The sequence below is a fragment of the Phoenix dactylifera genome, unplaced genomic scaffold, assembly GCF_009389715.1.
Source record: "Phoenix dactylifera cultivar Barhee BC4 unplaced genomic scaffold, palm_55x_up_171113_PBpolish2nd_filt_p 000430F, whole genome shotgun sequence".
Lineage (NCBI taxonomy): Eukaryota > Viridiplantae > Streptophyta > Magnoliopsida > Arecales > Arecaceae > Phoenix > Phoenix dactylifera.
In genome coordinates, this window is record NW_024067866.1 from 67,430 (window position 1) to 95,429 (window position 28,000).

Genomic DNA, 28,000 nt, shown 5'->3' on the forward strand with positions numbered 1-28,000 from the left:
TATAAGCTGTTTGTGGTGTTTATAATTGAATTTATATTATTTGTGATCGGATTTGAATCTTTAGCCTGGCAATGATGCTTGGGCTTAAATAAAAGGATTATAATAGGTTTAGGTTGTAACAAATGGTCTCCGAGTGAACGTACCCATAGCCTTTATGAACTAGGGGGCCTAATTGAGCTGACCATAAGCTGTTTGTAATGTTTATGATTATATTTATAGTATTTGTGATTGGATTTGAATATTTAGCCTAGTAAGAATGCTTGGGCTTAAATAGAGGGATTATAAGAGGACCCTATGCTAGTATATATTTAGTCTCACATCAGCTATATACTAAATAGATCTTGGATACTTACATAGGGCTAAAGAACCCAAATAATATCTTCTAGGCTCCAATAATATCATCTAGTTAGCCTTTTTGGATGAGGTCCTAGGTTGTAATAAATAGTATTAGAACGAACCTAAGCCATGACCTATGTGGATTGGAGAATATTACATTATAGGCATATTTGGTTTGACCTCAAACTGATCATGATGTTTGTGATTGGATTTATAATACTTATAACTGGATTTGGACTCTTAGTCTAGTGAGGATACTAGAACTTAAATAGAAAAAATTCAAGAGGATCCGTATAAGTATATGTTTAACTCTTTATAGCCTATATGTAAGATGGATCTTGAATACTTATACAAAACTAATGGACCCAAATAATATCTTTCAACTAGCCTTTCTAGATGAGGTTTTGGATTGTGCTAGATTTTTTAGCATTTGTTTAGAAAAATAAACATAGGGGATAAGCGAGGGAATAGATTACATTAGATTTCATTGGGATTTTATCACAATGATAAAATTTTCATCCCACATTTTTGTTAGAAAAAAAATGGATAGAGACGATAAAAAAAGAGTAATCAGTGGACTTTACTACTACGCGTTATAACGCTCCACTATTTTGGTGGAAAAGATATAGCACGGTAAAACTGTTATCGCTTGTCCACTTTTTGTTGCTTGGCATGGACGGACCTTATTTTCACCTTTTTTCTATGGGTTACCATCTACCAAACAGGTAGAGACCCTAAGCTGGTTAAGATTGCAATGGTTGTCTTAGCAACCTATTAATGGGCACCCCACCACACCCCATTTGTACCAAAAAAAAAAAAGAGGGCACCCCACGCGCATATCTGGTTCTCTGGAACAACAGTCTTATACCCTCCAAATATGTTATGCTACGTGCAACAGCCTGTATTGATAAAGGCCACTTTATCTCAATATAAAATTCAATAATTAAACTGACTGCTGTTGCCCAGTGCACTAACAATGGGGAGTAAAACACTATTCAAAGTCTTTACTGATTGTTTCAGTTCCCAGTTAGCTTATATTAATACCATGTCCCATTGTAGAGAAGAAGAGGGAGGAGAAGCAGCAGCAGCAGCAGCTGGATCTCCCATGTATTCATACCCAAAGTTAGTGCATTTAACAAGCCCATGCTGTGGTGTAAACTTCCCAAGAATCAATACTTGAGAACAAGCATGTACACCTAAAACTGCATTTCAATGAATTTCCCTTGACATGATACTTACGTAGACTGGAAATAGTACTGCACTTCTACATACGCTGTATGGGAATTATAATCCCTCTCAGAGAGAGGCAACAACACGCCACCGCCTCCTCTCTCCGGAATTCCTGTGCTGCAAGCATTCCAAGAAGAGGCAACACTTCCAACGGGACACAAGAAAACAATGAAACTGGCAATTACCATGCGGCCAATCTTTGACAATATGAACACAATGAAAACACAGCAACCATAAATATGCAAGAATGGTTTCATTTTAGCAGATCCATAATCAAGTAAATGACCTATAAAAATGAGATGTCCTGGCTTTAGCCTCCGACCTGAATGCTCGAAAATAGTAAAAATTATGCAGCATACCATGAGTGCTATACCGGCTTATCTATGTACATTATTCCATGCAATCCGTTAGGTGATAATAAACCAGCTAGGAACAGGAATCTTGGACTTATATACCCATCCAAGATCTTCCAGTATCAAAAATAAACATTTTAATTTGAATTACAGCATTCCATCAATTGCACTTATTGGAGCAAAAGGTTCATATTGTCACATCTGGCACCTGCACAGCAGATTAATTATGAATAGGGTGGTTTGACACCCAAGAAGAGATTTTGATGTGATAGGAAAAGAAGGTATAATGGTAATTTTGATATGAAAGAGAAAGAACGTAACATCTCCCAAATCAACATCTCTTACTTTTTCTTAACAGTTACGCAAATGTTCCCATCTTTTAATTAAAAATGACCGCAAGCAGCTTTGACCAAAAATTACCAAATGATAGTAAAAGTCAATCACCATATGGTAACCATGGACATTGTTGAATCACTAATACCAATAATATATACTCACTGGACTAGCCAGACGAGTAGAATATTTTCTTCCATCACCAGGTTCTCAGATTCACACAAGTTTCCAATGTTGCATCAGTGTTTTTTGTGAAGTCAATTTTATGCAGCAACTGATGAGATTTATGAGCAACCAGTGCCAAATTATGGTTATTTAGACATTGAAACGAAATTGATAATGATGTACATTTGTGTGCTATGACCAATGCCCCAATGCATTTCTCAACTACCTTTCAATTTTTACGCTGGATGATCCCATGCTCGAATAAGTACTCCACGAATTCATCAATCAGATAAGGCCACGCACCCTCTGCATCATAGTTGGATAGTTGAGGATCAATTGTCTGCACCGAACAAGAAACAAATTAGAATACACACACACACACACACAAATATACCTTAAGTTCTAAAACGAGCAGAGAATCTTTACGTCACAGGGGCAAAAAGCTCAGAGAATCTTTACGTTACAGGGGCAAAAAGCTCCCATTTTCAAGCATATCAATGGATTGTTTCATCCGAAACAAGATAATGAACAACAGTTATGGTCCTATGGATCTTGTAATAAAACACGATTATAAATAGGAAAAAAGAATTCAAATGTAATCAAATTAGAAAAATGAATAGTAAAATATGAAATAAACTTAATCCTAGATGTGCATCCAACTAGCACATACATTGTAAACAGAACAACAAAATCATGTATGTTGTATAAATAGAATATTGTACATGCTTTCATGTATGTTCTATAAATAGAAATATTGTACATGCTTTTATACACATGCAACAAGGTCTAAAAACTGGTTTCTAAGTTTCAGGTTTAGCAGTTCCACTGCAGTTTTTAAAAATTATTAAGAATTTTTACAACCAATAAATATGTTAAATAAAATATAGAGTAAATCACAAAAAAACTCCCTAAGGTTTACATTTATTACACTTACACCCAATAGTTTGTAAAACCTATACTTATACGCAGTTAAATTAATGGCATTAGTGAAACTGTTTATTTTACATGAAAAGTCAAAATTGCACTTAAGTGGAGAGAAGGTACACGTTTTCTTATGTTTTTGTGGTTGTTTTATCACTTAAAGTTATTTTGGTTTTTTTTTTTTGATATGACATTTGATTTCCATTTAAAGTTAACAGTTTGACTAATTTTCTGTTAAGATATATGGGTTAATGTTTTGGATAAAAATAAACCTCAAGAGGTAAGTGTAGGTTTTTCAAATTATTGGGTGTAAGTGCAATTTATCCCTAATCTTAGAGGGTTTTTTTAATTTACTCTAAAATATATTACAGACATATCCATATCAGCATATATGCACTACAGTAGAACTAACTACATATGGATGTGAAGTAGGTAACTTTTATCATATTATGTACCAGGTACCAACAAATAACTTATAAATTATGAAAAAGATTACAATTAGATATATCTCATCTGTTTGCCTATAATTAAACTCCAGCAAATGCAGGCTGTAATCCAAAGAACACATGCTCCAGGAAAACTTGTGCAGGCATAGGTGCTTGCGAGTACCTGCTATGTGAGATTGTATGGGATGTGCCCTTTATAGGCATGTCCCCATCTGCATGGATTGCCCTAGAGTATCCTACTGTAATTACAGAAATAAATTGTGATATCAGACTGGAAAAAACATATTCAACAAACAATTTGCATGTACCTTGACAAATTCCAATAGCTGAGACCAGGTGTCCCTTGAGATTGCCTTGTTATGCCTGACCTGAATCAGAAAGTTTGTGCTGAAATTAGATAATGTAATTTGGAAATTAGATGAACAAAGTAGAAATGCATCCAGAAGGATCAAGTGTAAAGGCAAGTGCAGCCAAAGCATGCAGCAGAATCACTATAAGTGTATTCTACAGTTACAAACTTGGAAATATATATTATATCAAGCCAAGAAATCATATATCAAAATAGGTAAGTTATTATATATATTAATGTTGATGCAAAAATACGACGTAATTTAAATTTCGTTCTCATAAAAGAAATTTGAATTGACGGAATCATGCAGCAAAATTTATTAAATGGAAAAGGTAAAAGCCCTACTTGTAAGAACTGGCACCAATGGTCAACTAAGGGCCAATGCTTTTCAGCAAAAAGTAACTGCCACATGCCAATAGCTGTATCCAGTGCCAGAGATTTTTGACCCTGCAATTATCACAGCATGTAAAAAACTCAGACAAAAACAGAAAGCAGTGACATGATTAACAGAAGAATGTAAGCTCCACAAATTCGTCAATCGTTGTTCTCACTTGGCTGACTCATCACAATTTGTTCTGTTCTTTAAAAATTCATTACCTCTTACTAAGTCATTGAGTTACAGTTCTTATTAAGGATCACTATATTTCACAATTGGTTGATGGGATTAATCATTCATTTTTTTCAAAAAAAGAAAAATCAAGGGCCAAGGAAAATATGATTAACATGGAAATGACATAAAATCATCAATCATTCAGTAACCTTTTTAACTGTATCAATAGCTAAAGCTGATCAAGGACATTAAGAGGAAAAACAGATTATAATCGAAAACAACTAATTTATACCTTCTCTTTAGCCCAACCAAATGCGAAGTTGTATATCTCACAAAATTTATCTGTATGACAGAGAACCAAGCAAACATCAATCTAATAAATATCACTTTTCCACCCAATGGAAGTCATTTTGCAAAATAAAGTTGTGTAAACATGGAAAATATTCACCAAGCACCAAAAACACATTTGCATCAACTTGTACTATATGATTTCACTTTCTTTTATTTTTAAATTGTAACTCCACAAGCAAAAATTCTAAACACATTTTAATAAAGCAAATACCATATCACTTCCAGAAGATTTAGAAAGTACATACTTTCATCTTTAAGCTCAGTACGCAGTGATGGTAATTTTTCACGAAATTTTTCAATTGAATCTATCCTGCATGAAGATGATTTGGTTTTAGCAGGCATCCTTTATTGCTTTAATAATAAAACATTGAATATAAAAATGGGAAAAAAACTATCAGCATAGAGTGCTAAAGTCCCACCCAACTGATTGTAATCCACTTATAAACTCCTGCCGAGAGAACTCACACATTGTGGCAGCCTTCATATGCCAGGATACAACCAACTGTTGCAAACACAGAAAACAGCCACATAGCACCTTTGCAGAAGGTAAACGTAAAGGTGACTACTGTAAAATTTTAAAGCAAAATAGCAAATATTATGTGAACTGCATCCCTAGCATATTGACAAAGTTTGCTGCGCAGAAGAAGAAGCATCCATGTAAATCAGGTTAACAGAACCAATTAACTAATTATCATTATTTGCCATCAGCAGTTCCCAATTGAACAAAACTAATCTATCTAATTGTCAAGCTACAATCTAATTTAACTGGCAAGGTTAGTCACATCCAGGTGGTTGGCTTCATGGTCTAGAATTTGATCTAAAAGTTCTAAAAAAAGTTTATGATGAACACTAATTCTGATGATGATCCTTTTTCAATTGTTGCCAACTTCCCAATGAAAGCAACTTGGGGAAAGAGATGGGTCTGCTATGAAACTTGGAAAACCACTTGGCAAGGAAAAGCTACATTAATGGATACACCAGTCTAGACAAATACAAGCAGGGAGACAACCTTCCAAAGTTCCTATAGAATTACACATACACAAAGGACAATGATAAATAGCAAACCGCAGTCATCTTTCATGTATAAAATAACTATCTAAGAAAGGCCAAAACTTAATCCTGAAATTCAATCCTCAAATTTCATTAGACAAGTCCATAGAAAAGCTTCCAGATTCTACTTAAAATCCAAATACTCATACATGGTTATAGAGAATTTCTTTTGGAAATTTAGTATGCCTGGGAAGTTACCATGTTAATGCAAAGGCATCTGAAAAATAAAGTTGCCACATTGCGTAATTACCAGCTTGGTTACAGTCGTTATCATAGCAGTCCAACATAAAAACCATTTATATTTGTTGGCTAAGAATAGCATAATTTATTCAAAGAAAGAAGTTGCTCATATTAGAAATGTACGCACCATTACAATATCTTGAGGATCCACCTGCATGAGAAAAATGAAAAGAAGAGCGTCAATGGCCATGTGGAGAATTTATAAGAAAGAATGAAATAAACACTCAAATGATGAAAATAGAACTTCTAGCTGCATGGTTCAGGAAAACCAAGTATACATAAATGCTGCACTGGTTAATTATATTTTGTACCATAGTCTTTTTTTTTGGTTCACAAAATATCTAACTAGAGGGAAAGTGAAAGATTACTTCAAGTAATTTATCTTGATGGTTCTCCTTTGTCATATACAACTAGAAAGTAGAAGAAAGAGCACTCCAACTAATAGCATGCATACAATCTCTTGCACTCAAGGTTCTCCGTACTGGTACCGAACCCCGTACCGGTGCCACACTAGCACAGTGTCGGTACGGTACAGTACAACACGAAATTTTTTTGGCATACCGAGTGCCGGTACGCCATCCGTACCGGTACCGGTACGGTACATCCCGTACTGCCCAGTTTGGACCAGTATGGCATATCACGCTTGCAATTATAGTCACAGACTGAACAATATGATTACGGACCAATCAGGACAACATTATATATCTACCAACATAAATAGAAATTTGACACCTCCATCATGTAGTTTTCCATATGTCTGGAGTCCAAATAGGATATGCATACACGCGTGCATGTACGCATGCATACAAAGAATGACCTTTCAGATGAAGAGAACTTAAGGATAAATAACAACACACATTTTCATCAGAAATGGTGAATGGACTCATCCACTAGACTTCAGAATAATGACTATCACAATCTTGATTATTGGGATTTCAAATATCTGATTCCTTTTCCACAGAATGGAAGCTATCTTAGACTTGGAAACATTTCCAGATGTGGTTTAATGTTATTCTGCTATGTGTTGGACACATGCACAAATATTTCTCTTCATTACCAAATGCAATTTTACACGCCCATCCAGCTAAATGACAACTACAGCTAACAGGATCGTAGGCGCCAGGCAAGAGTTTTCATAGTGCATTTGCGTGCTAACGGGAATAGGGAGGAAAAAAAATTAATAACATAATACAAACAAGGTTCGCCGTCTCAGTACCGGACCCCGTACCAATGCCATACTAGCACAATATCGGTACAGTATGATACGGATTTTTTTTTGGTGTACCAAGTGTCAGTACACCGCCTGTACCGGGCACCGGTACCGAACGATATAGTATGGTACATTCCGTACCGCCTGGTTCGGGTTGGTCCAACATACCATGAGTACAAATTTGAGAAACAGAAACCATGACATAACCTAGAGGTTCAATCTTGGCAACTATAAAGAAACCAAGATATTCAAGGTCATGTATATGATGTATGCTTGTAATTTACACTACAAAGAAAATTTTGATTAATATTAAGCATTAGACTGTTGACACATGGCTATTCATGGTTGTTGTAAGGTTTAGAATCTTAACATGATGTTTCTGCTGCTTTGTCATCAAGCATGCGTGGTATCAGTAAATTGTCATTCCAGTCATTTGTCTCCAAAGTGGCTTATCGAGCACCTCTGGGTCCAACCTTACAGGCTTTAACTTCTAAAGAGAGCCAACGCTGCCCTAAATGAGTGCAACAGAAGGTTTCACACATGCAAAGAGGAACACGGAAGTGAAGATTTTGGTTATTAAACTTATTTTCATGTACTTTCCAAAAGACTGAAAATCAATGGTCTAAAACCAAACTGATTAGCCCAGTCTACCCAAGTCTGATTCAGAAGGTCAAAAAGAGAATAAGGGAGAACAGGTAAAATAAAATCAAAATAGAAAGGATGCAAAAACCAATAAAATAAATATTAATTACAATTCAAATTAAAGAACTGCCTTAGGAATCCAGCATTGTTCAAAACTTCACATTACTCCTTTTGCTCATGGGGGTCTTCTTTTTGTGTGTGCTCTTTTTCTTGGGACAGGGGGATATTCATTACAATTAGTCAAGACTGCCGAGTAGTTATAAAGCAGCTGAACTCAATAGTTTTTCCAATTAAATCAGTTGCAACAAGGTTCAAATCTAGTACAAAATGAAGAATTAGAAAGGGAGTTAAGAGTTATTGTTATTTCTTAAATTAAGGTCATGACATTAATTGTAGTAGCCAAATGCTTGATTTATCTTTTTCATGAAACAGAAGTTGGCTTAAAAAATCATTGGTATTAAAATGTCTCAATTTTGTTATACGTTGGATAAGGGAAAGTCACACAGTAATTATACCATGTCATACTATTCTCATGGTTTTTTACAGCTCCACTAAGGTGCAAATCGATCTGGTTAGATCTTGGAACAACTAAAAGCAGCAAAGCAGAAGAACAAGGCATTTAGCCACCCCTTTCCACTGAACAAAAAGGTCAACTTTAAAGATTTGACCAGCCCTTTTCTTGGACATGAGTGAAGTTTTGTTCCCTTATGTTATCTTCCAGTTTAAGTTTCAGATTTGTTAAGTAGATGTCGGAAGGGTTTTGGATGCCTAACAGCACAGATTATTATTTCCTGTAGTTGGTCAGTAGTTCAGGTCTAATGGATGCCCAAATAAATTAGAATCCAGCACCCAATAGGTCTAAATTTACTTTCCTTTTCCACAGCCCAACTAAAATAAAAGAATCAACAAGAGACTGACCACACCGTTCCCATGGATGTTAGCTGGCTAATTGTTTTCTATTCGAAAAAACCTATTAGGAACCAAAAAAATAGCTGATTGAAGCCATTAAAAGATGGGGAGTGACTGGCTATTTGAGGGTTGATTGGACAGATAAGCTGGGAATTTGAATGAGAGAAAGAAAGCTGTAGGCCCTTCCTCCCTTGTTCTCCATATCCCATCTTTTTCCTTTCTCCTTCAATTTTATTAAATTCTTCTCTTTCTGTTTTCAACCAAACTAAAATCTATTTATTCACAAGCAATCCTCAAACGTCCACCAGAACTACATCATATTCATGTCAAGCATAATTATTATGTGGCCCAATCAAAATTCATCAAGGGTATTTCGCCACAAAGTAATGTGTCTATTCAAGGGTAAGCTTAGGTAAGATTTTGTATTTCGAAGATGGGAACACCCAGTGGAGCCTCAACTAGTAGGAATGGATCTAACCAACAACATGTTGGGTTGACACTCTCCAACCTAATATTAGTAACATAATCTAATAAATATACAATCTAAATATCATAAGCTTTTTAAGCAAGCATCATTGTTGATCATCACACAATACTTTTCCCATTACAATGGGACCCCTTGGCAGACTTCCTACCAATAATAAACAATATGAAAAAGTTGTCAACCAAATCAAATACAGCATTCGGATATCGACCATGTTAGATATTTGGACTTTTATAGGAATCAAGAGTTATGGTAGTTAATAATCTAGACTTTTAAGAACTTGAAGACAATGCAATTCACCAACAATCTGAAAGATGCATTGTCTCAAACACCACCTTCTTAGCAGGTAGTCAAGAGCTCAAGTTCCATGAGGTGTTCCAGGTTTTTGACCACCCCTTTGATGCAGGTACACTAGTTGGTGCAAGTGGGATGCTATGCTGCATGGATGAAGCACATTATGTTCTCACGAAGAATCACCAATAATACGATGCGAATTTGGTGTGTAGTTTGGGCCACTAAACCCCATTTTTCATAATCTGCATGGCAAAGTCTTATGTACTCCTGCCATTCAGGTCTTCTACCTCTTTTGTGAAAGAAAAATGGATTTTTACCAGTAAGATGTTAAGTAAAATGTTACACATGTTTGGTGACATCACCAAAACAACCAAGGGTAAAAACCCCCTGCTACCCACCAAAAGAAAAAGCAAAAAAAAAAAGAGAAAATTAACAACCCAATTGTCTGCAGGAATTGTCCCTAACAAATAATATTTTTAATTAAAGAGATCTCAGCCATCCCAGAAATTGTCTGATACCGAGATGGAGCAGGATCTCGGGTTATCTCGGCTGAGATAAGAAATTTGTTAAAAATAGGAAAAAGCCAAGATTTCAGAGATCCCAACTGATACTATAGGAATCAAGATTTCTGATATCCCAGTTAATATGGTAGACCCTGATTAACTTCCATCTTAATATAATTATTTGATTTTTTTAGTGATTAAAATTTAAATTTAAGATTGTAGAAAGCAAAATTGAAAAACCCAGCCAATCTTTTGATAGCATATCAGTCAGTACATCGGGATATATCAGTCTATATCAGACAAAATAGTTTGGACCAAGGTATAGGTTTTTTTATCCTACCAGAGACTGCCTGCTATATTTTGGCTGAGATACCGGCTCAGGTATTTTCAAGTGGAAACAACAGATTTTATCCACAAGCATCCCAACAATGCCAACTATCCCAATCAGAAATCCACTCAGATTTCCTTTACATACATGGATAAGATCCATTCTAAAACAACAGCAGGTCATGAAAAAGAGCAATAGATAGGAGGAGGAGGAGGAGAATATATACTTCAATTTTTTTGTTTTTCAACAGAAAATTTCTAAATATTTTCTTGGTTTGCCTTTTTTTTTTTGTTTTCTGCCTTATGACTTGTAAGTTGTGATTATTGTTTTTGTATACTTGCTTTATATTCTTAAATTCATTGAAAGATCGCATAGATAATATCAAACTTGTGGGCTTCTATCCCATCAGAAAGCTCAGCTTTGGAGGGTAAGGGGAATTAAGAATTACTAAATAAATCAAAACTTGTATAATATTTAGAGAATCTAAAACAACTGACAAATTTATACATAACTTGGTGCAGAAGGTCAAAGCATAGTTAGAAAAAACACATAAAATGAGAGCACACAAGAAAATACAACCAAGACTTATGGAATACAACTAACCAAAACTTACCTGCAAATCATTGCAAAGAAGAGATACACCATCAACCATGATCATATCAACATAAGGGTCTGCAAAATTCAAAGAAGTTAGCTGGAATCACAATCTTCAGCATAATAAACTTGTGCCCGTAATTTGGACCAAATAAAAAAATGACAGGGTGAAAAGAACAGATTAGATAATATTTCTTATTTATCACTTCAGTGACAATGTAGCCAATGCTGAAACTCAATATCTAAAACATAACATAGAGGATAGTCTTGTTTGAGTGACTGATAGTGTTCAAAATCACCCAACACCAGTAATGTTAAATTTCCAGATCATCACTGTGCCCAGCTCCTCAATGTTTTAAAATAGCTCATAATTCTGTCAGTTTCTAAGATTTTGATCTGCCTATACACAAATTCACCGCCAAAATGGACAGTGACTATGATTAAAAAAGTTCATAGGCCCGAGACTTTTTCTACAAATAAAACAAGTTCATCAGTCAAACAGCACTAATGAAAGATATGGTAATCAATAAAAAAAGGATGATAGCCTTCAAGTAACAATTACCGAAAAGGTATTCAACCAACTAGCTCCCACCCCAAGCATTTTCTTTCTCAATTTCATCATCTAGAAGTGCATCATGAACAAAAACAGTAAGTCATGAAAAAAAGAAAGTTCCTCATAGATTATTTATCAAGTTCACCCTATAGCATCACTCATTACTAGGGAATCAATAAATTAGCATTTAGCAACACCTCCACCTGTTATAAATGGTAAACCATGCACTGAAAAACATGATGGTGCTCCCTTTTCTAACTAAATTGTTTTTAAAGAGTCAGGGCAACCATAAATGATTATGAAGCAGAAGAAAGTTAGGAACAAGATTCGTCGTCTCCATACCAAACCTTGTACTAGTAACATCTTCATACAATATTGGTACAGCTGGTATGGGGGTCGGTGCGGCATACCAACACTCGGTATACCTCCTGCATTATGTACCGATTCGATATCGGTACACTATAGTATACCCGGTACGCATCGCTACCAATGATACGTAGAAGATACTGGAATAATAGTAGATCATATAGAAAAAGATTGAACAGGGATTCCTTTTTTTAATATAATTAATTTAAAATGGCAACTTAGATTACCAAATATAAAGGTGGCTGACATAGTACTCAATAATTCACACAACTAAGACCTTACTTGGCATTGTTGCATGTAGTAGATCTTTTGCCTATAGAACTTTTTACTAGTAGAGCTTTTAATAAAAAGTGGTTTGCTGCTTCGTAACTATATTTCTGAAGTGCTACGAAAATTTAACATCTGTTTGATAACCAAATTGAGAAAGTGCTTTTAGTATTAGAAAATGATCATAAATGATGTTAAATAGTATTTTCAAATGTCTAACTATTTGTACTATCATTTATTAAAAAATATTCTTAATTTATAAATTATTTATAATTAACCTAAATAATATAATAAAGAATAAATTTTTAAATTTACTAGAAAGTATAGAAATATTTTTTATGATATCATATAATGTTATTAGAATAATGTAATAATATGATATTATTATTTTAGTACATTGTAAAAGTACTATAATATAAAATTAATGTAGTATAATTATATTATATTATTATAATATGATTACTATAATATAATAAGGATGATAGAAATATAATATTATAATATCATAATATCATATTATATATAATATAGTTTTATAATATTATAATATTATATTATGTTATATTTTATATTGTTAACTTAAAAATTAATTTAAATTATATCAAGTAGGGTTGCCTAAAAGCTCAAAATTAAAGCTTTTCCTTAGTAGACCTTTTTCAGCTTTTGGATGAGCTAAAAAGCTATTTCAAAAGTTTTACCAAACACCTTCAAATCTCCCAAAAGAGTTTATGGTTCTCTAAGAAGCATTTTTTGGCCCTCCAAAAGCAATGCCAAATGGGCCTAAGGCCCTCTTATGGGTAATTGATTATCTTAGATCTGTAACATCTCCTATCACATATGAGAGTTGATAAGTTGGAAAACTAATAAAGTGATAAGACCGAAGGATCTAAATCCGCCATCCATACAATTTCAGAATGCTAAATATAATTTAAAGGTGATCACTAATATCCCAAAAAATTTGGGATTTGGGTCAACCTTTCTTATCAATTACTCCAACTTCTGCATCATTTCATGTCCTATCATAGTCCATCACCATCATGTAGAGATATTACAAAGATATTATGTTTGAGCACAAATATTTTATAACAAAAGCCAGTAATCCAGGATTCAGATTTGGTACTTTCTGCATCAAGACAACTCAGCAGCAAGCATCCCAAATATTTCTGATAACAAGGGAGTGAAGTGCATGCATGAAAATGTCTTGGAAATGGCAGTCAATCATACAATACCAGACTGAATGGTGGTTCAAGTTCAATTGAACAGTGCTGATCATCAAGATAACTCAGCAATCACCAAGCTATAAGCGAAGTACAAAATCTGGCACATTCCATGGATGTGATAAAACATGGGTCATTAATATAGTGGAAGACAGTTGTTGCTCCCATTTTACCTATACAACTTAAGTGCAAGTGTCAAATCAATCAGTTGATAGAACCCAGACCATAAACAGGATAGAATTATTCATGAACCACAACTGTTGGAACATTGTGATTTCACTCATGTGAAGATAGCAAACTAAAATTATTTTGTAAACATTCAACTAGCAAATTGGCATGCATGCTTGACATCATTGCAAGCCACCAGAAAAGCCACTAAAAGTTCAAGATGCGTTTCAGCATCATGACAATAATCACAGGGCATCAACCCATCAAATACCATGCTCAAAAAAGGATAGCATGTCACACTATTCGAAAAATCGAGATACGGCACACGTGGAAGAATGAAGTAAAACTTAAGCCTTAAAAAAGGCTAGACATGCTGGTCATTTTTATCACATAGAAAAGCTGTAGAGATCCTCATTATAAGCCCATGACAACATCTTGCATGAACGACGTTATGCCTCATATATAGTTTTAAATAACAAAATGCATAACCAATGGACCAGCAAATGCAAGCTAAGCTTCCCAACACGCACATAATCATGACGTTGTCCAAACCCATGTGGTGGAACATGGTTGCATCCTCTAGGATCATCTAAATGAAACAAAAGATGAGGGCATTCCAATGCCATCGGCAACCGAACATATGAATAATGTAATCATTGAGAGAAGTATGATTTGGAAAGTGTAGAAGATTCAATTCTTGGATTTTCAATCTAGCACTGGTTATGAATGATGGCATTCAAGATATTGGAGATGGAATTAAACAAGTAGGCATGGTTCATGACACACTAGATGAGATATGGCCCATGCCTACAACTTCAAAGGAGAAACAATTTTGTATGTATGTTCACAGTGATTAGTGAGGCTTGACATTGCATTACATGGATGAACATGTGTTGATGTTGTGATTGGCTATGAGAAAGAAAACAGGCAGGTCACATGTCATGCCCCCAACCCCAGAATTACAATTCGAGGGCATGACAGTCGCTGCATACTTACAGGAGTTGGCCCTATAAGCATGCAAGGCATTCCACCTGTCAATGAATCCAACATAATCTAGAATTCATATAATTCATAAACAGGTAGTAGTGATTATCAAAACAACTAAACTATTAAACCAAAATATCACATATATCCATACACCACCACTATAGGTCATACACATAGATCTTCTTCCAAGATTTGTAACTCAAACCTTTAGTATTTCATTTCATACACAATCCACAGACGACACTATAATATACACAATCTAAAACTAAATCTATAAATTACCAAGATGGTCTCGCCTCTAAGGAGCTTCCCCCAAAAGCTAGCACTCACTTAATCCCTAGTCTCGCGATCTAGGAAAACTGCGTGAAGATTATGAGCTTCAAACATTAGTAAGTAACAAATTCACTTTATATAATTGGATCAAGCCATATCAAGTAATTTAATTCATTTAAATTATACACAGCACGATACATCTGTACAAGTAAATAACATTTTCTTTCAATAACATCCATGTACTGACATAATGTATTTCATCTTTTCAATAGTATCAACCTAACAAATTGATACATCATATCAGAGTCAAAATAAGTATCCAGTCTCACAATCATACTCATATTCGTATACTTGAACCCTGAGTATCAAATTTCTAATCCATCTTAGCTCTACAACCCAAACTATGACCACTTACATCCCCTATAGCGTGGGTCATGCAGCCATATTTAACGCTTACGACAAGATCCTTAAGAAGAACAGTGATTATGAGGTCGCACTCACTACCAGTGGCTTAGGATATGCAGCCACATTTAACCCCTCTGGCGTAGGTCACACAGCCACATACATCCCCTATGGCATGGGTCACGCGCCCACATTTAATCCCTAGAGCGTAGGTCACATAATTGCTTCCGGATCCATACATAGTCAAGCTGAGAGTAGGTGATGCATATATCATCATATATAAATCTTCTTTTCTTCTTCTATACCACTTTTGAATTTTATATATGAACATGCAACAATTTCAATTTTGCATGTTTGATCCCATTATGATGATTCAATCATGCAGTTACTTATCAGAATTGCAATGCTAAATCAAATTCCACATAACTATGAAATTTCATATACAATTTATTTTTGGGAATCACAATATCAATTTGTACAATTAATTTTAAACCAATGTTATATAATGTAAATTTTATTTACCTCACAAATGCCTATAATCAGACAATATGATCACCTTGTTGAGGTTCCTCGAGACCTAATAATCCAAAAACCACACACAAATATCAAATCAATGGCACACTAATATTTTACAATAATTTCTAAAATCCCCAAAATTTCAAATTTTTCTTCTAAAATTTTCCAAAAATTCCAGAATCCTGGTTCCTAGGCTAATTATCGTTACAACAGGAGAAACGAGCCACTAGCCTTGCCTTGTTTTCCTCTCATAGGGCAAGAGCAGGAGGTGGCACAATGGAAGCCCCTCTCAGGCTAGCTCAGAGAGGAAAGAGAGAGACCGGGAGAAAAGAGATAGAGAAAAGAAGAAAGAGAGCGAGAAAGAGAGAGCACATGAGCGAGAGAGGGTGCGTGAGAGCGAGAGAGGGTGCGTGGCAGCGAGAGAAAATGAGAAAGATAAAGAGGGAGAGAGTGGTTGGGGGCATGGGGCACGGTGGAAGGAGAGAAGTGAGAGCAGGGAAGGCAATGGAGTAAGCTAGGGTTCAAATGTGGGTCGTGTGCGAGAAAAGAACAAGGCGCTCTCTGTTAATATCCCATCCCCCCCCCCCTTCCATGCTTATCCACCAACACCGCCTAAGGCAGTGCCCGCTCCTCGACGTGCCATGGGTCCGCCTAAGGCGGTGCTTGCATGTGGTGTGGCTTGAACCTAAGTCTGATGCATCTCGGCTATGGGCCCATGTATTATATCACATATGATAGAATCTTGTCAAATTTAGGGCTAGTTTGACAAAATCCCGCTAGATCCAAGGGGAGAGGCAGAGAGAAAGCAAAGATAGTGAGGCACATCCCTGTCGAACTAAAAAAAATATAGTGAGGCTCATCCCTGTCGAACTAAAAAAAACCTTTAGAGGGTTCCTTTTTTTCTTGCACTAGGGGTAGCAACCTCAATTCGCCATAAGAATTTTTTTAAAAAAAAGACCTTGAGAGGTCTTGTTTCTAATCCTATGAGGTTCAAGCCCCACAACCCTGCCCCCTTCCTCCCCCTTCCACTGGTTGCTGCTCTCTTCCTAGCCTATCCCGCTGAATTCAGCACAAACTTCACAAACAGGCACTTAGTTGACACACCACCCATAAGAGTTAACAAGCTAGAGAAGAAAAAAGAGAGGCATAAAAGTCAACAAACCTACAAAAATTTAAAAATGGTGACCATGTGCACAGGGCTCTCGCCATTGCAAGGATTGGAGAAGTTCAGACATATGCAGCCTTACCCCGCATGCAAAAAGGTTATTTGTGTGTTTTGAACTTGTAACCTCCCAGTCACGATGGAGCAACATTACCATCGAGCTAAGGCTCGCCCTCTTGACAAAACTCCAAAAATTGATGAAGCTATATAAACGATCAAAATGAGAGCTGAATACACATCATAGTGTGACATTGAGCAACAAATTTATATCAAGGCGATGACGTTAATGGAACATCAAAATACAAAGTTCATATCATAACTCTCTTTGCATGTGTAGCAAGTAGAGTTTGTATTATAAAAGCTACTCTGATCCACAAATGTTAATCTCAATAGCCATCAAAGGGACATCATCGTCATCCTAAAAACCTTTTCTTATCAAACAGGATCTATGGAGTAAAATTCTTGGCCTGAAAGGCCCCTCGAAAAGATTGCACAGAATTAACAACCCTCAACCTAAGCTCAACCCCCTAGGATCATTGGTAAAACTTGAGAAAGGCAATTTTAGGTAAGAACAAGGCCTACCACCAAAACTAGCTGGCCCATGGGAGAGTACACAGTGCTACCTTGTTAATTGCAATATAAGTTAATGCAACCATGGAGCAAACCACCAAAATTTCCCTAGATTTTGAAACCTCTAGATAAAGAGGAGATGACAAGGTTTGGTTAAGTCTAGGGAACTATTTAATCTTTGAACCACAAACTATTTACCAAGTCCAATCGAAAAGCATATTCGTATGAGACATGCACAACATAAGGAAACAATACAATGATACTCCAGTTTGAGGTTTCCATGAACCTGCAAATTGGCACCTTCACTTTGGTCATGGTAGACTACTTGTCCTTTCCTCTCTTATCTTATCATCAAGCGCCTATGAGCTTCATACCAAGAGTTCATATTTATTATCATTACAAACATCATAACTATTCTTTTCAAGTCACACAATCATATATCTCATAAACTTATTGACATTAACACAGTATTTTCAAATTTTATCCAAGTTTCCCAATTTTGTTACAATTTAACATAAAGGTACATGAAAAGGAAATCATGAAATGCGTGGCAAGTTCCTCCTAATCTATTACTTGCTTTAATCAATAGTATATTCTAATATACCCCCTTTTTATTACTTGTATCAATCTGTAGAATATTCCTAGCTTCTAAAGCAATTTTGCGGAAACTTTGTGTAATTTATTGTAAATGAATCAGAAGCCTTAATTTGCAGCTACAATGATATCTTCTAAACAAAATTTATCAGCCTATATATGTATTCCTCTAATACTTCTTTCTGTTACATGAATCTCAAATACTTTGCCAAGTTCCTTCAAAACTTGGAAAGCTGACTATAGAGGTTCGCATCAACTAATGCAACTTCATGATGCTGATTAACGATTATAAGCAAGTAATTCATGGGAGCATTAACCAATAAAATCCTAAACCATAAATGAAATAAAATAGTTGATGTCTTACACGTTCTACAATAAGAAGCAATTAAAAGGCTATCTTATATTAAGCATTGTTAAGAAGCTGAGTTGGCTTGAAATACCTCTAAAATAAACACATAATAGCCAAACAGATCGTAGTCATATGACACATTTTGTTTTGTCATGCAAATAGTATTATATATAACCTATTAAGTTAGCATGTGTCACAATATATCACACGGTGCATACTGAATGTTTGAAATCCTAGTATTGGATACAATTTCTTCGCTTCATTATTTCCGAATGTTTTTATATAAAATCTAGTAAGTTGTCATCCACCAAACTATATCACATGGTGCATATTCATTGTTTTAAATGCTAATATTGGATACAATTTCTTCCCTTTGTTATTTCCAACTGTGAATTACCTTCTCATTGTGATGCGCCTACTATGTACTCATTGAAAATATGGGAAAATAGAAGTTTAAATTATGGCATTCTAGAAATCAAGATGACCTTGAATACAAATGACAGATGATGCATCACCTGTAAAGGGCTCATCTAGAGACCCAGGCCAATAAAACCCTAAGATAAGCTCATTACATGCATTAAACTTCAATCTATCAAGTCATAAACATGTGTCTAATGCAATTTGATCTCTTAGGGATGTTTAAGTGTGCAATATGGAAGCTAGAGCAAGAAGTGTTCAGGAGAGTCTTGCTCTAATTAAACTTTTCAAAGCTTGATGTGTTCATGTCAGAGGTACATGTCAATATAAAGATACATTCGACTCATAAAGTTATCAAAATACAAACAGCTTAAGAGCTTATCCAAAGGCAAAAGCATGAGTTTTAGGCCAATCATAAATTTCAAAGGTGTGATCTTTACACCAGAGCTAAGAAGAGTGAATGAAAAGGTTGGAGCAAATCAATCCTCTATATTCTTATCATATTACAATCCAGATATTTATGCACTAGAGGAATTCTAAGAACTAGTTACAGAATATAATATTTCTTCAAATGTGAGAGACTGTAAGTCACATAACTTGCCTTTGTATCTATTGTAAAGCTCTTCAAGATGTCTAGAGTCAGTCACTGCTCTAATTTGCGGTTGGCTATAGAAAAAGTCAAAAGCCCCCTCCAAATGCCAATCACTGGCTTTCAAAGATTGAAGAGCAACCTTCTCACTGCACCATTGCAACAACATGACTTACAAGATCTCAGAACATTGGAAAACAATATTGCATACCACTCGCAAAATAATAACTGAAATTAACTAAATATTCAACACATACTCTAGCACACTCTGGTCATGCACAAGACAGGCATCAAATCACTATATAAATTGAGACAATATTAACAACCATGCTGAATGCCTCAAATCATCTAAGAATTTGGAAATTTGAAATTAAGAATGACTTTAGTATCAATCACAAAAGGGAGAAGAATTTCCTTTTATGGACTATAATGATAGAGAATTCATGTAAAAGCTTCAAGCAGGAATGACATTTCTCATAGAGGATCAAACCTACATTCTATACAGACTAGGGAAGAAAGAAAATAAAAAATATACAATTTGAAGGTGCAAAGTTTGGACGAGTATCAGAAAATGTTCATGTCATTGCTAGAACTAACGAAGACATTCTTTGTGAAGATCAACAAGAATATCCAAGACAACAAACATTGGGAAAGCTGCCGATACAACTAACGAAAGACATTCTTTGTAAGGATCAACAAGAATGTCCATATTAGTAACTATCTAATACTATGTAAATGTCCTCCTAATGTGTAACATACCTCGATTCATACTTTTCTTACTTACGACAGCTGTCGATACTCCAAAGTTGTTGCTGCCCTCTCTAAATATTTTGGTCTGTTGAAAAGAACTATGTTGTACTATATTAATGATAGAAGATATCAGTTAACTTACACGTCCCTTAAATTAACTTGCCTCTTCTAGATATAAGTTTACGACTTCTAGATCTGGCTCCATCTTGTAAATCACATTACAGAGAGCGGTCAAAAGTTCGTCATCCATATCGATTCTAAATACAATGTACTGAAACCGAGGGTTCGGATAGTATGCTACACATAGAGTGCGTTATTGTTTTAGTAAAATTAAACAAATATAGGAGCAGTCTAATTTTCAATATTCTTGCTTACCTGCTAGATGCAAGTTTCTACCCATCTAGTAGTCCCACCACTGCTCAATAATGTCAATGTACTCCTAAGCATGCATTGGATCAGCCTCAATGTACTCCCAGGTCTTTGCCCTCTCGATCATGTGATACAGGAAGCCAAGAAATGCTAAACTGGCCCGTACCGAACCGATCTGATCTTTGACCGGTCCGATTCGGCTTTAAAAAATGGTTCCGACCTCATAGAACCGGTCGATACTAGTTGCGTAGCGGACGGAACCAAACGGTTCCATCCGGTATGGCTAGGAACCGGTGTGAACCGGTTGGTTCGCATCGATTCCAAATTTTTTTGTCGTAGTGCACGCACTGTATCCTTTTTGGCTACATAGAAAAAGACATCAGAAACTTTTTGGCTAATGCATTATCAACCTTAAACCGAAATCATAGAAACATCAGAAAACATAAAAAAAAACAACAAAAAAAATCAAATTACACTTAAATTCATAGAAAAGTTCGAAAAGAGAGAATTCCAAAAAAAAGCGTGCAGAATTAGAAACCAGACCGAACCAGTGGTACCGATTTGGTACCGAATCGGTTCGGTCCAAACCGGCGCCGAACCAGTCCGGTAGCCGATCGGTACGCCTATTGGTACTAGTTCGACATACCTTGCAAAAAGCCCATCTGACGTAAGGCTACTTTCTTCTTAAGAAGGCTATCAAGTACAACTTAGTAGCAAACCGTGTGACTCCTAGTCTCCAAATCTCTTCTCCTGCATACCTCCTCATCAGTGAAAGGATCCACGTATGGTCATAAATATACTTGGTGATAGTTTAGGTTGTCTCCACTGTCTGTTGCACCCTACGAATTTTCGCAATATCCATCAACATAAGATCGATACAATGTACATCAGATGAAATCCAGAAAATGTAGTCAAAATCTCTCCGATGGTCTTATATTACGGCCCATTATTAATGATGATCTGCACGACATTCTTCTCCTACTTAATCAATCACCTCCTCCATAAGTGAGAATATAAGTCGCGCCGTGCACCTGATCAAAAGCATCAACCGACTTGCAGAAAAAAAATTTCATATCACAGTGTCAGAAAGTTAATGATGCTCCGCTTAGTAGGATCGGTCCAACCATCACACATCACAGTCAGTCCATATATGAGTCATTTGCTTTTGTCGGGGACAATCCATTTCTCTAGCCCTATCTTATTATTGTCAAAAAGCTCATTGTAGATATCCTTCGGGCCTGGAGGATCTACGCCGAGACCGGCAGTCTGAATGGCATTAGGATATGGCTAAAGTGGAACTAAGATCCAATAGCTCGCCACATATTCTTCTTTTTATCCTTCTTCAGCATTGAGTCAATCTTTTGCTGCTTTGAATCTCTGCTGAAAAAGACATAAATCTAAATCATGAATTGTTGCTGGTGGTGGAATATCCCTAAATGACTTCTTTCTGCTACCAAAAACCTCCAGCATGGATGCAATCTGCCCATCGCCTCTGCTGACGGCCTCTCTGACTGAGATGGTCCTTCTGAACTCTGGATCTGGCCTGCTGCTCATAAAATCGGAGCCCGACTCACAGTACAAGGGTCCAAATCGAGCCCTATGCCTGGCCACCTCATCATGCCGCCATTGATCATCCAGACTCGCCTGCATTACAGCTTGGATTTGTGCCTCCTCGTCATCTAGAGCAGACGCCTCCTCTATCTTTCTAGAGTGATAGAAATATGGCTCTACCACTTGATGGTCCATCTCTGCCTTCTTCTTGGCAATCCTTTTTTTCACTACTTTAAAATCAGTGAAGTGTTTCTTCATCAGCTGTCGATCCTTCTGTAGATATTTTCGGCACATAAATACGTCAAAATAACCACCAACTAAGTGTTGCTTCAACCCGGTTACCTCTCCAATGATGCCGGCCCAAGAGCATTTACCCATGGTCCCAGCCAATGTCACGCACTCGATCCTTATTTTTTCTTTATACCTCTATTCCTGCAGGTTTATCAAGTACGTCAGTTTATCAATTATTTAAAAATAGCAAAATTAATTTACGACATAGATATTTCTTTACCTTAAAACATACATCAAATTTATCACCCTAATTTTATTTATTTATTTATATATTTTTAATAATTTTTAAATTTAAAAATATGTTTAAATATCATAAATTCAAAAAATATGATTTTTTTACCTCAAAAATTACTTTTGAATTCTGTAATACGTACTACTATTTTTTTTAATTTTCTATATTATTTATATATTTTATATTATTTTTTAAATTTAAAAATAATTAATAAATATTAATATTTAAAATAATTAAATTCAGCTCAGATTCATGTAGAACATAATAATGGATGCTACAAATAATTTTATAGGCCCTCGAGCATGCATCAAAGGCTACTTATTTCTCATTTTTTTTCTAAATTTAGACCTAGGCCACTACGTGCATGATCGAATCAAAAGTTGAATAAATAGACACCAATTTTTATAAAGAGTAGCTTGCATGCTCCTAAATACATTTTTGATTTTATAATTTTTTATTTTTTATTTATATTTAAAATTTATCCTTTTAGAATCCAAAAAGATATTTTAATTTTTAAAAATATATATAATCCAAGAATTAAAAAATTTTATGTTAGCGTGTACTTCATCCGTAAATCTACAACAGATAAAAAAATAAGCCCAAATCAAAAATTTTGGCATAATCTTCTCTTATTTGCAATTTTTAAGCTATCTTTTCAAGCCTCAAAAAAAGGAGATAGAAAAGAGAAAGCACACCTTATTTAGCCTTGGATCTTCCTTCTGATAGCCTGAGTTGATGTTGTTCACAGATTTTTTTGGCACGGAGAAGCGGTGGAGCCGCTTTCAAATTGCATTAGAAAGGTCCTCTTGAGCCTTCCCAATGCCACCTAATGCAGTGACAATAATGCCATACCCAATCCAATTCGAAACCAGGTTGATCCGGTGCGAACTAGCCAGTTTGGGCACCGAACCGGCTGGATCCAGTCAGTAAAGGACAGATTCCAGCCAATCCAATAGCGGTTCTGGCAGGAATCGAATAGGATTGCCAAACCGACCCAGTTTCGCACCGGATCGGCTCGGTATTGCTTGAACCAGGCGGTTCGGCCCAGTTTGGCAGACCCTGCTCTATAGTTTCAACTAGATTATGAGTCAGATTTTTAGTGCCATGATCTTTGCTCAAATAAGAACGGGATGGCTAGCCTAGTATCGCACAAAGGATCGGGACCAGTCTGTTTATCCAATATGTTCATATTATCAAATGCTAATATGGGCTCAGTACCTGGATCGAAGTCATGTCCAAGGCGTTGACTACAAACAAGATCCTAATGTCAACGAGTGACATCTATACTCCATCAGAGACTAGATGTAGTTACGTATTTGGTAATTCAAACCAATTTAATATATGTATTTTAGAGCTCAAAAATATGCATTATCTATGTTTAATTGTTACAAATCTATGTTTAATAACTATAATTGCATCAACTCCATTAAGTTTGCCACCATTGAACTCGATAGTTACACCTATTTGTTCAACACTATACTTTGATTCTGCCCTTCTAAAAGGAACATCGCTTCTCACAATTCTTTTTCCATCTACCAAAACTATTGAAAATCTTTCAAACAAAGTACGCATATGACATACAAAAAACTCACGCTTCTTTATCTCTAAAGATGGGGTGTCCTAATCATCCAACAGTTATTCCATCCTCGTTAAGCAATTACATGGTCTCTCAGGAGCAATACACCCTTAAAATCATAATTTAAGGATCCATAATCTTAGAATAACCTTAAAGATCAAAAAATTGAAAAAAAAATAAAAAAATAAAAAAGGCAAAAAAAACATTGAATCAGTACCAAATCAGCACGCATTCAGTACAATTTGGCTCCGTAATTGTGAATATTAAATAATATATGCATCTGAATTCATCTTTAGACACATCATAATATCCCCTTACAATTCCTTGTTTTTCAATGCAAAACATATAAACAATTATATAAATAATCGAAATAGGAGGATTTCCAGCTCAAATTAAGACCAAAATGAAATGTTGTAAAGAAATAACCATACCAAAGCAAACACAAAATAAGGTCATCAAAAGGAAAATCTCAATGAAATCAACAGGTCTTTAGAGTAATAGAGTAAGGGAGCGGAGCTCTATCTGTAAAAAGTAAAAAAAAGGTTCTTTGCTTGAAGCAATCAAGGGAAACCATGCTTGAGCAAGATATAAGGCATCCAAAGGCTGTGACAAGGAGAGTTGTAGCGAGCAATGCACGCCCAGCCCTCCCCACCCCGCCCCCAACCAAAACAAAAAAAAAACCTACAAAGATAAAGTTGTCCAAATCCTTTGTACAACCACTAAAACCTAGGCATGCTCAGCCCACCCAACCCCAAAATCTAGCAGAAGACCATCAAGCTATGCTAAGACAAATAACAGGCTGAATCCACTTATACCAATAAAACTAAGAGCAGATATCTCATGCTTTTAAACGTTCAAACTGGCATGACATTATTATCCATAGAAAAAGAAAACCTTAACAATTTGGCATGGGACCACGAGATAATGTGAGGCTTCAGACTTTGGAGGCCAGCCTTCAAGGCTTAAACATTATATAATAAGATAAATTGTCATATATAGTGTGCTTTGAATACTAACTGTTACAACTTACAACAATTACATGAAACCTCAATTATGTAGAAAATATATATAGAATAGAAATACTGATCAATTGCAATCGACACATGTATATTATCCATTATGTAACTATTTTGGCCATCATGATTTGATAATACCACGCATTCAACAGTTTAAACACACAAAAAACAAGTACTTGAAAATGAATTCCTCAATTACTTTACTGTCATAAGGCATTATGTTTTCTAGTGACCATCCGAAAATAAGAATAATCTAGATTAAAAATAAATTTTAAAATTCATTTGTAATAATTTTTTCATATCAAAAATTATAATAACTTAAGATAATTTCAGATCATCGATACTCTATGCCCAAAAAACTGTTATAATCATGTCAATTCATTGTTCTTAGAAACCCCACCACAAAAAAAGAGTTAGAATTTTGTCCTCGCCCCTAAAGGCATCAGAGTTAAGCATAACACTAGTTGGACGAATGGTTACTAGATATGACATTAAGCACCTTGACCCACAGATATGAATTTAACGAGCAAGAAATCAGTGGAATGATTGAGTTTGCATATTATGCCAGACTCTTCACCTTCCATCCCTATATCTTCAGATTCGTTGTGAGAGATAAGTATACAAAATATTATAAAGCAATTGCAAGGTTATCCCACTTCCCAAGTATCTAATTTAGATGCAGTGCAGGTACTATTTTCATGTTGAATCTTCAGTAATGATCCATGTTAGATGATGATAACACATCCATGAGTAAAGAGCCAGTAATAATGCCAATATAACCCGACTATAAGAAATCTCGGTTGATCCCAACATATCTGTGCCCATAAGCAAAGTCAAAGAAAAATGTAAGACTGAGAAGTCTGAAAACATGCATCAATTAAACATCAAGAAGTATACCTGGTTCCAGTTATTGCCATGAATTGCTGAACTTTGTCACGGTGTCCTCTTCCCAATTTATGCTGTCAACAATACACACGACTTGATTGAGAACAGTAAGAACTCCCTCTATTTAAGAGATCTAGCCATGAACAGACAATAACAGCCTGTCTTTTTTTTTTCCAAACGTTAGTAACAGAGTTCAAGCCCATAGTATAGTTCATATCCAGATTATTTGCAACCCCATGATCAAACCAAGCTCATTCATTTGTAACAAGAAAAAAAAAAAGATAACAAAGGAATCAACGTAATCAAAGCAAGAAAGTAACTCAGCAAAACAATATGTTCTTTTGATTTTAATTACTTAAAACAGCTTCAAATTGAACTGTATGGTTTTTTATGCAATTGAATTGAAGTTTTAACTATCAAAAACTCCAAGCTTCCTGTAAAGAATAACTATTTTGACTGCAGAAAAAATCTTTCGCCTTTTTATTTTTCCTCAAACAATTTGTAATCAAGCAATAGCATATAAATAACTTTGAAGATAGCTCAGAATTCTTGTTAGGAAGATGATGCACCAACACACAGAATTTAACAATAATTTATTAAAATTATATATATCATTCATCAAATTCAACAAAAAAGGAACTCCCAAGCAATAACACTGCTTAAAAAGAAAAACAAAATTATAGATAACTGCATGCCGCAAATAAATATCTAAAAATCAGGGGAAAGGGAGAAGAATTCTTAGTTAGAATAAAGAAAAACGGGAGAAAAATAACAGTCACACAATCAGCAATCCCTGACCAAAAACCGAATAAAGAAAAAAAATCTCATGATCCTAACCATCCTGAGTTCGTTGCGGAAACCCTAGAAATCCGAAAAGCAATCGTTCGAAAGGGCGTCGGAGAGAGGAGAATTAGGGTTTGGAAGTGTCCTCCTTCCTCCCTCTCTCCCCCCCTTTCTCTTTCCCCTTTGCGCTCTGCTTACGAGATTCCGAACCAGCTTGTCGCCAGGGACCCGATTCCTTCCCCTCAATGATTATAATACCCTTCATTCGTCCTTTATTATCAAAAACGTTTACTTCCGTACAATGTAAGAAAGAAATAGATGGAGGGCGGTAGCGGAACCCATAGGTGTGCCGCCATCAGATTTGGGGATGTCATCGCAGCCGTGGATTTGTGAACGGACGGTTACAAATGGGTGTGGTCCCGGGTTTAGGGCTCCTTTTATCCGACGAGGGCGGCCCCGGGGACAAGCTGTCAATGACGCTTATTTTGGATGCAGCACCATGTTACACCTAATACCATATGGTTCGAATCAAGGAAATGACAACCAATACCTTGTTGTTTTGGCAAACGCCAAATGGGCACTAATAGCCAGGGACCTGTGCGCAAAGAGGCCGCATGATCAAATCCGATCACCACTCTTAAAGCAGCTTCAGGGCCCAATCGGGTGGTTGCATGTGCGGAAGACCTGACCCCGCTCCGGACAGCCAATAGCATCTATCTACAGTTTACAAATCTATGGTTGATTGGTCTTCAAATTCTTTCTATATCTACACTAAATAAGTGGCTCACTTGCTGAAGAAATCATGATCTTCTTGAAGAGAGAGAGACCT

The 28,000-nt window shown here is 35.8% G+C and overlaps 1 protein-coding gene across 2 annotated transcripts; it reads right to left on the bottom strand.

Annotated features, from left to right (window-relative positions):
- Positions 1-1,808: 1,808 nt before the first annotated feature.
- LOC103724063 (DCN1-like protein 2) lies at positions 1,809-27,436 on the bottom strand. Of its 2 annotated transcripts, XM_008815212.3 has the most exons (12): positions 27,226-27,383; positions 26,401-26,462; positions 19,731-19,867; positions 11,308-11,366; positions 6,452-6,475; positions 5,454-5,536; positions 5,280-5,344; positions 4,976-5,025; positions 4,479-4,580; positions 4,093-4,152; positions 2,644-2,757; positions 1,809-2,127 (listed from the first exon to the last, which is right to left on the bottom strand). In XM_008815212.3, exons 1-11 carry the CDS (start codon positions 27,226-27,228, stop codon positions 2,647-2,649), a joined length of 756 nt encoding a protein of 251 aa, XP_008813434.1. In that variant the 5' UTR covers positions 27,229-27,383; the 3' UTR covers positions 1,809-2,127; positions 2,644-2,646. The 2 variants fall into 2 exon arrangements, with proteins under 2 accessions (XP_008813434.1, XP_026656159.1); XM_026800358.2 differs by lacking the exon at positions 1,809-2,127 and having other exon boundaries at positions 2,350-2,757; positions 27,226-27,436.
- Positions 27,437-28,000: the final 564 nt, after the last annotated feature.

Coding starts and splice junctions, on each gene's coding strand:
- LOC103724063 (XM_008815212.3), bottom strand. Junction 11,367..19,730: donor GCTTTACAATAGATACAAAG/GCAAGTTATGTG, acceptor TGAATTTTGCAG/ACCCTTATGTTGATATGATC. Junction 2,758..4,092: donor AGCTATTGGAATTTGTCAAG/GTACATGCAAAT, acceptor TGTTCGGTGCAG/ACAATTGATCCTCAACTATC.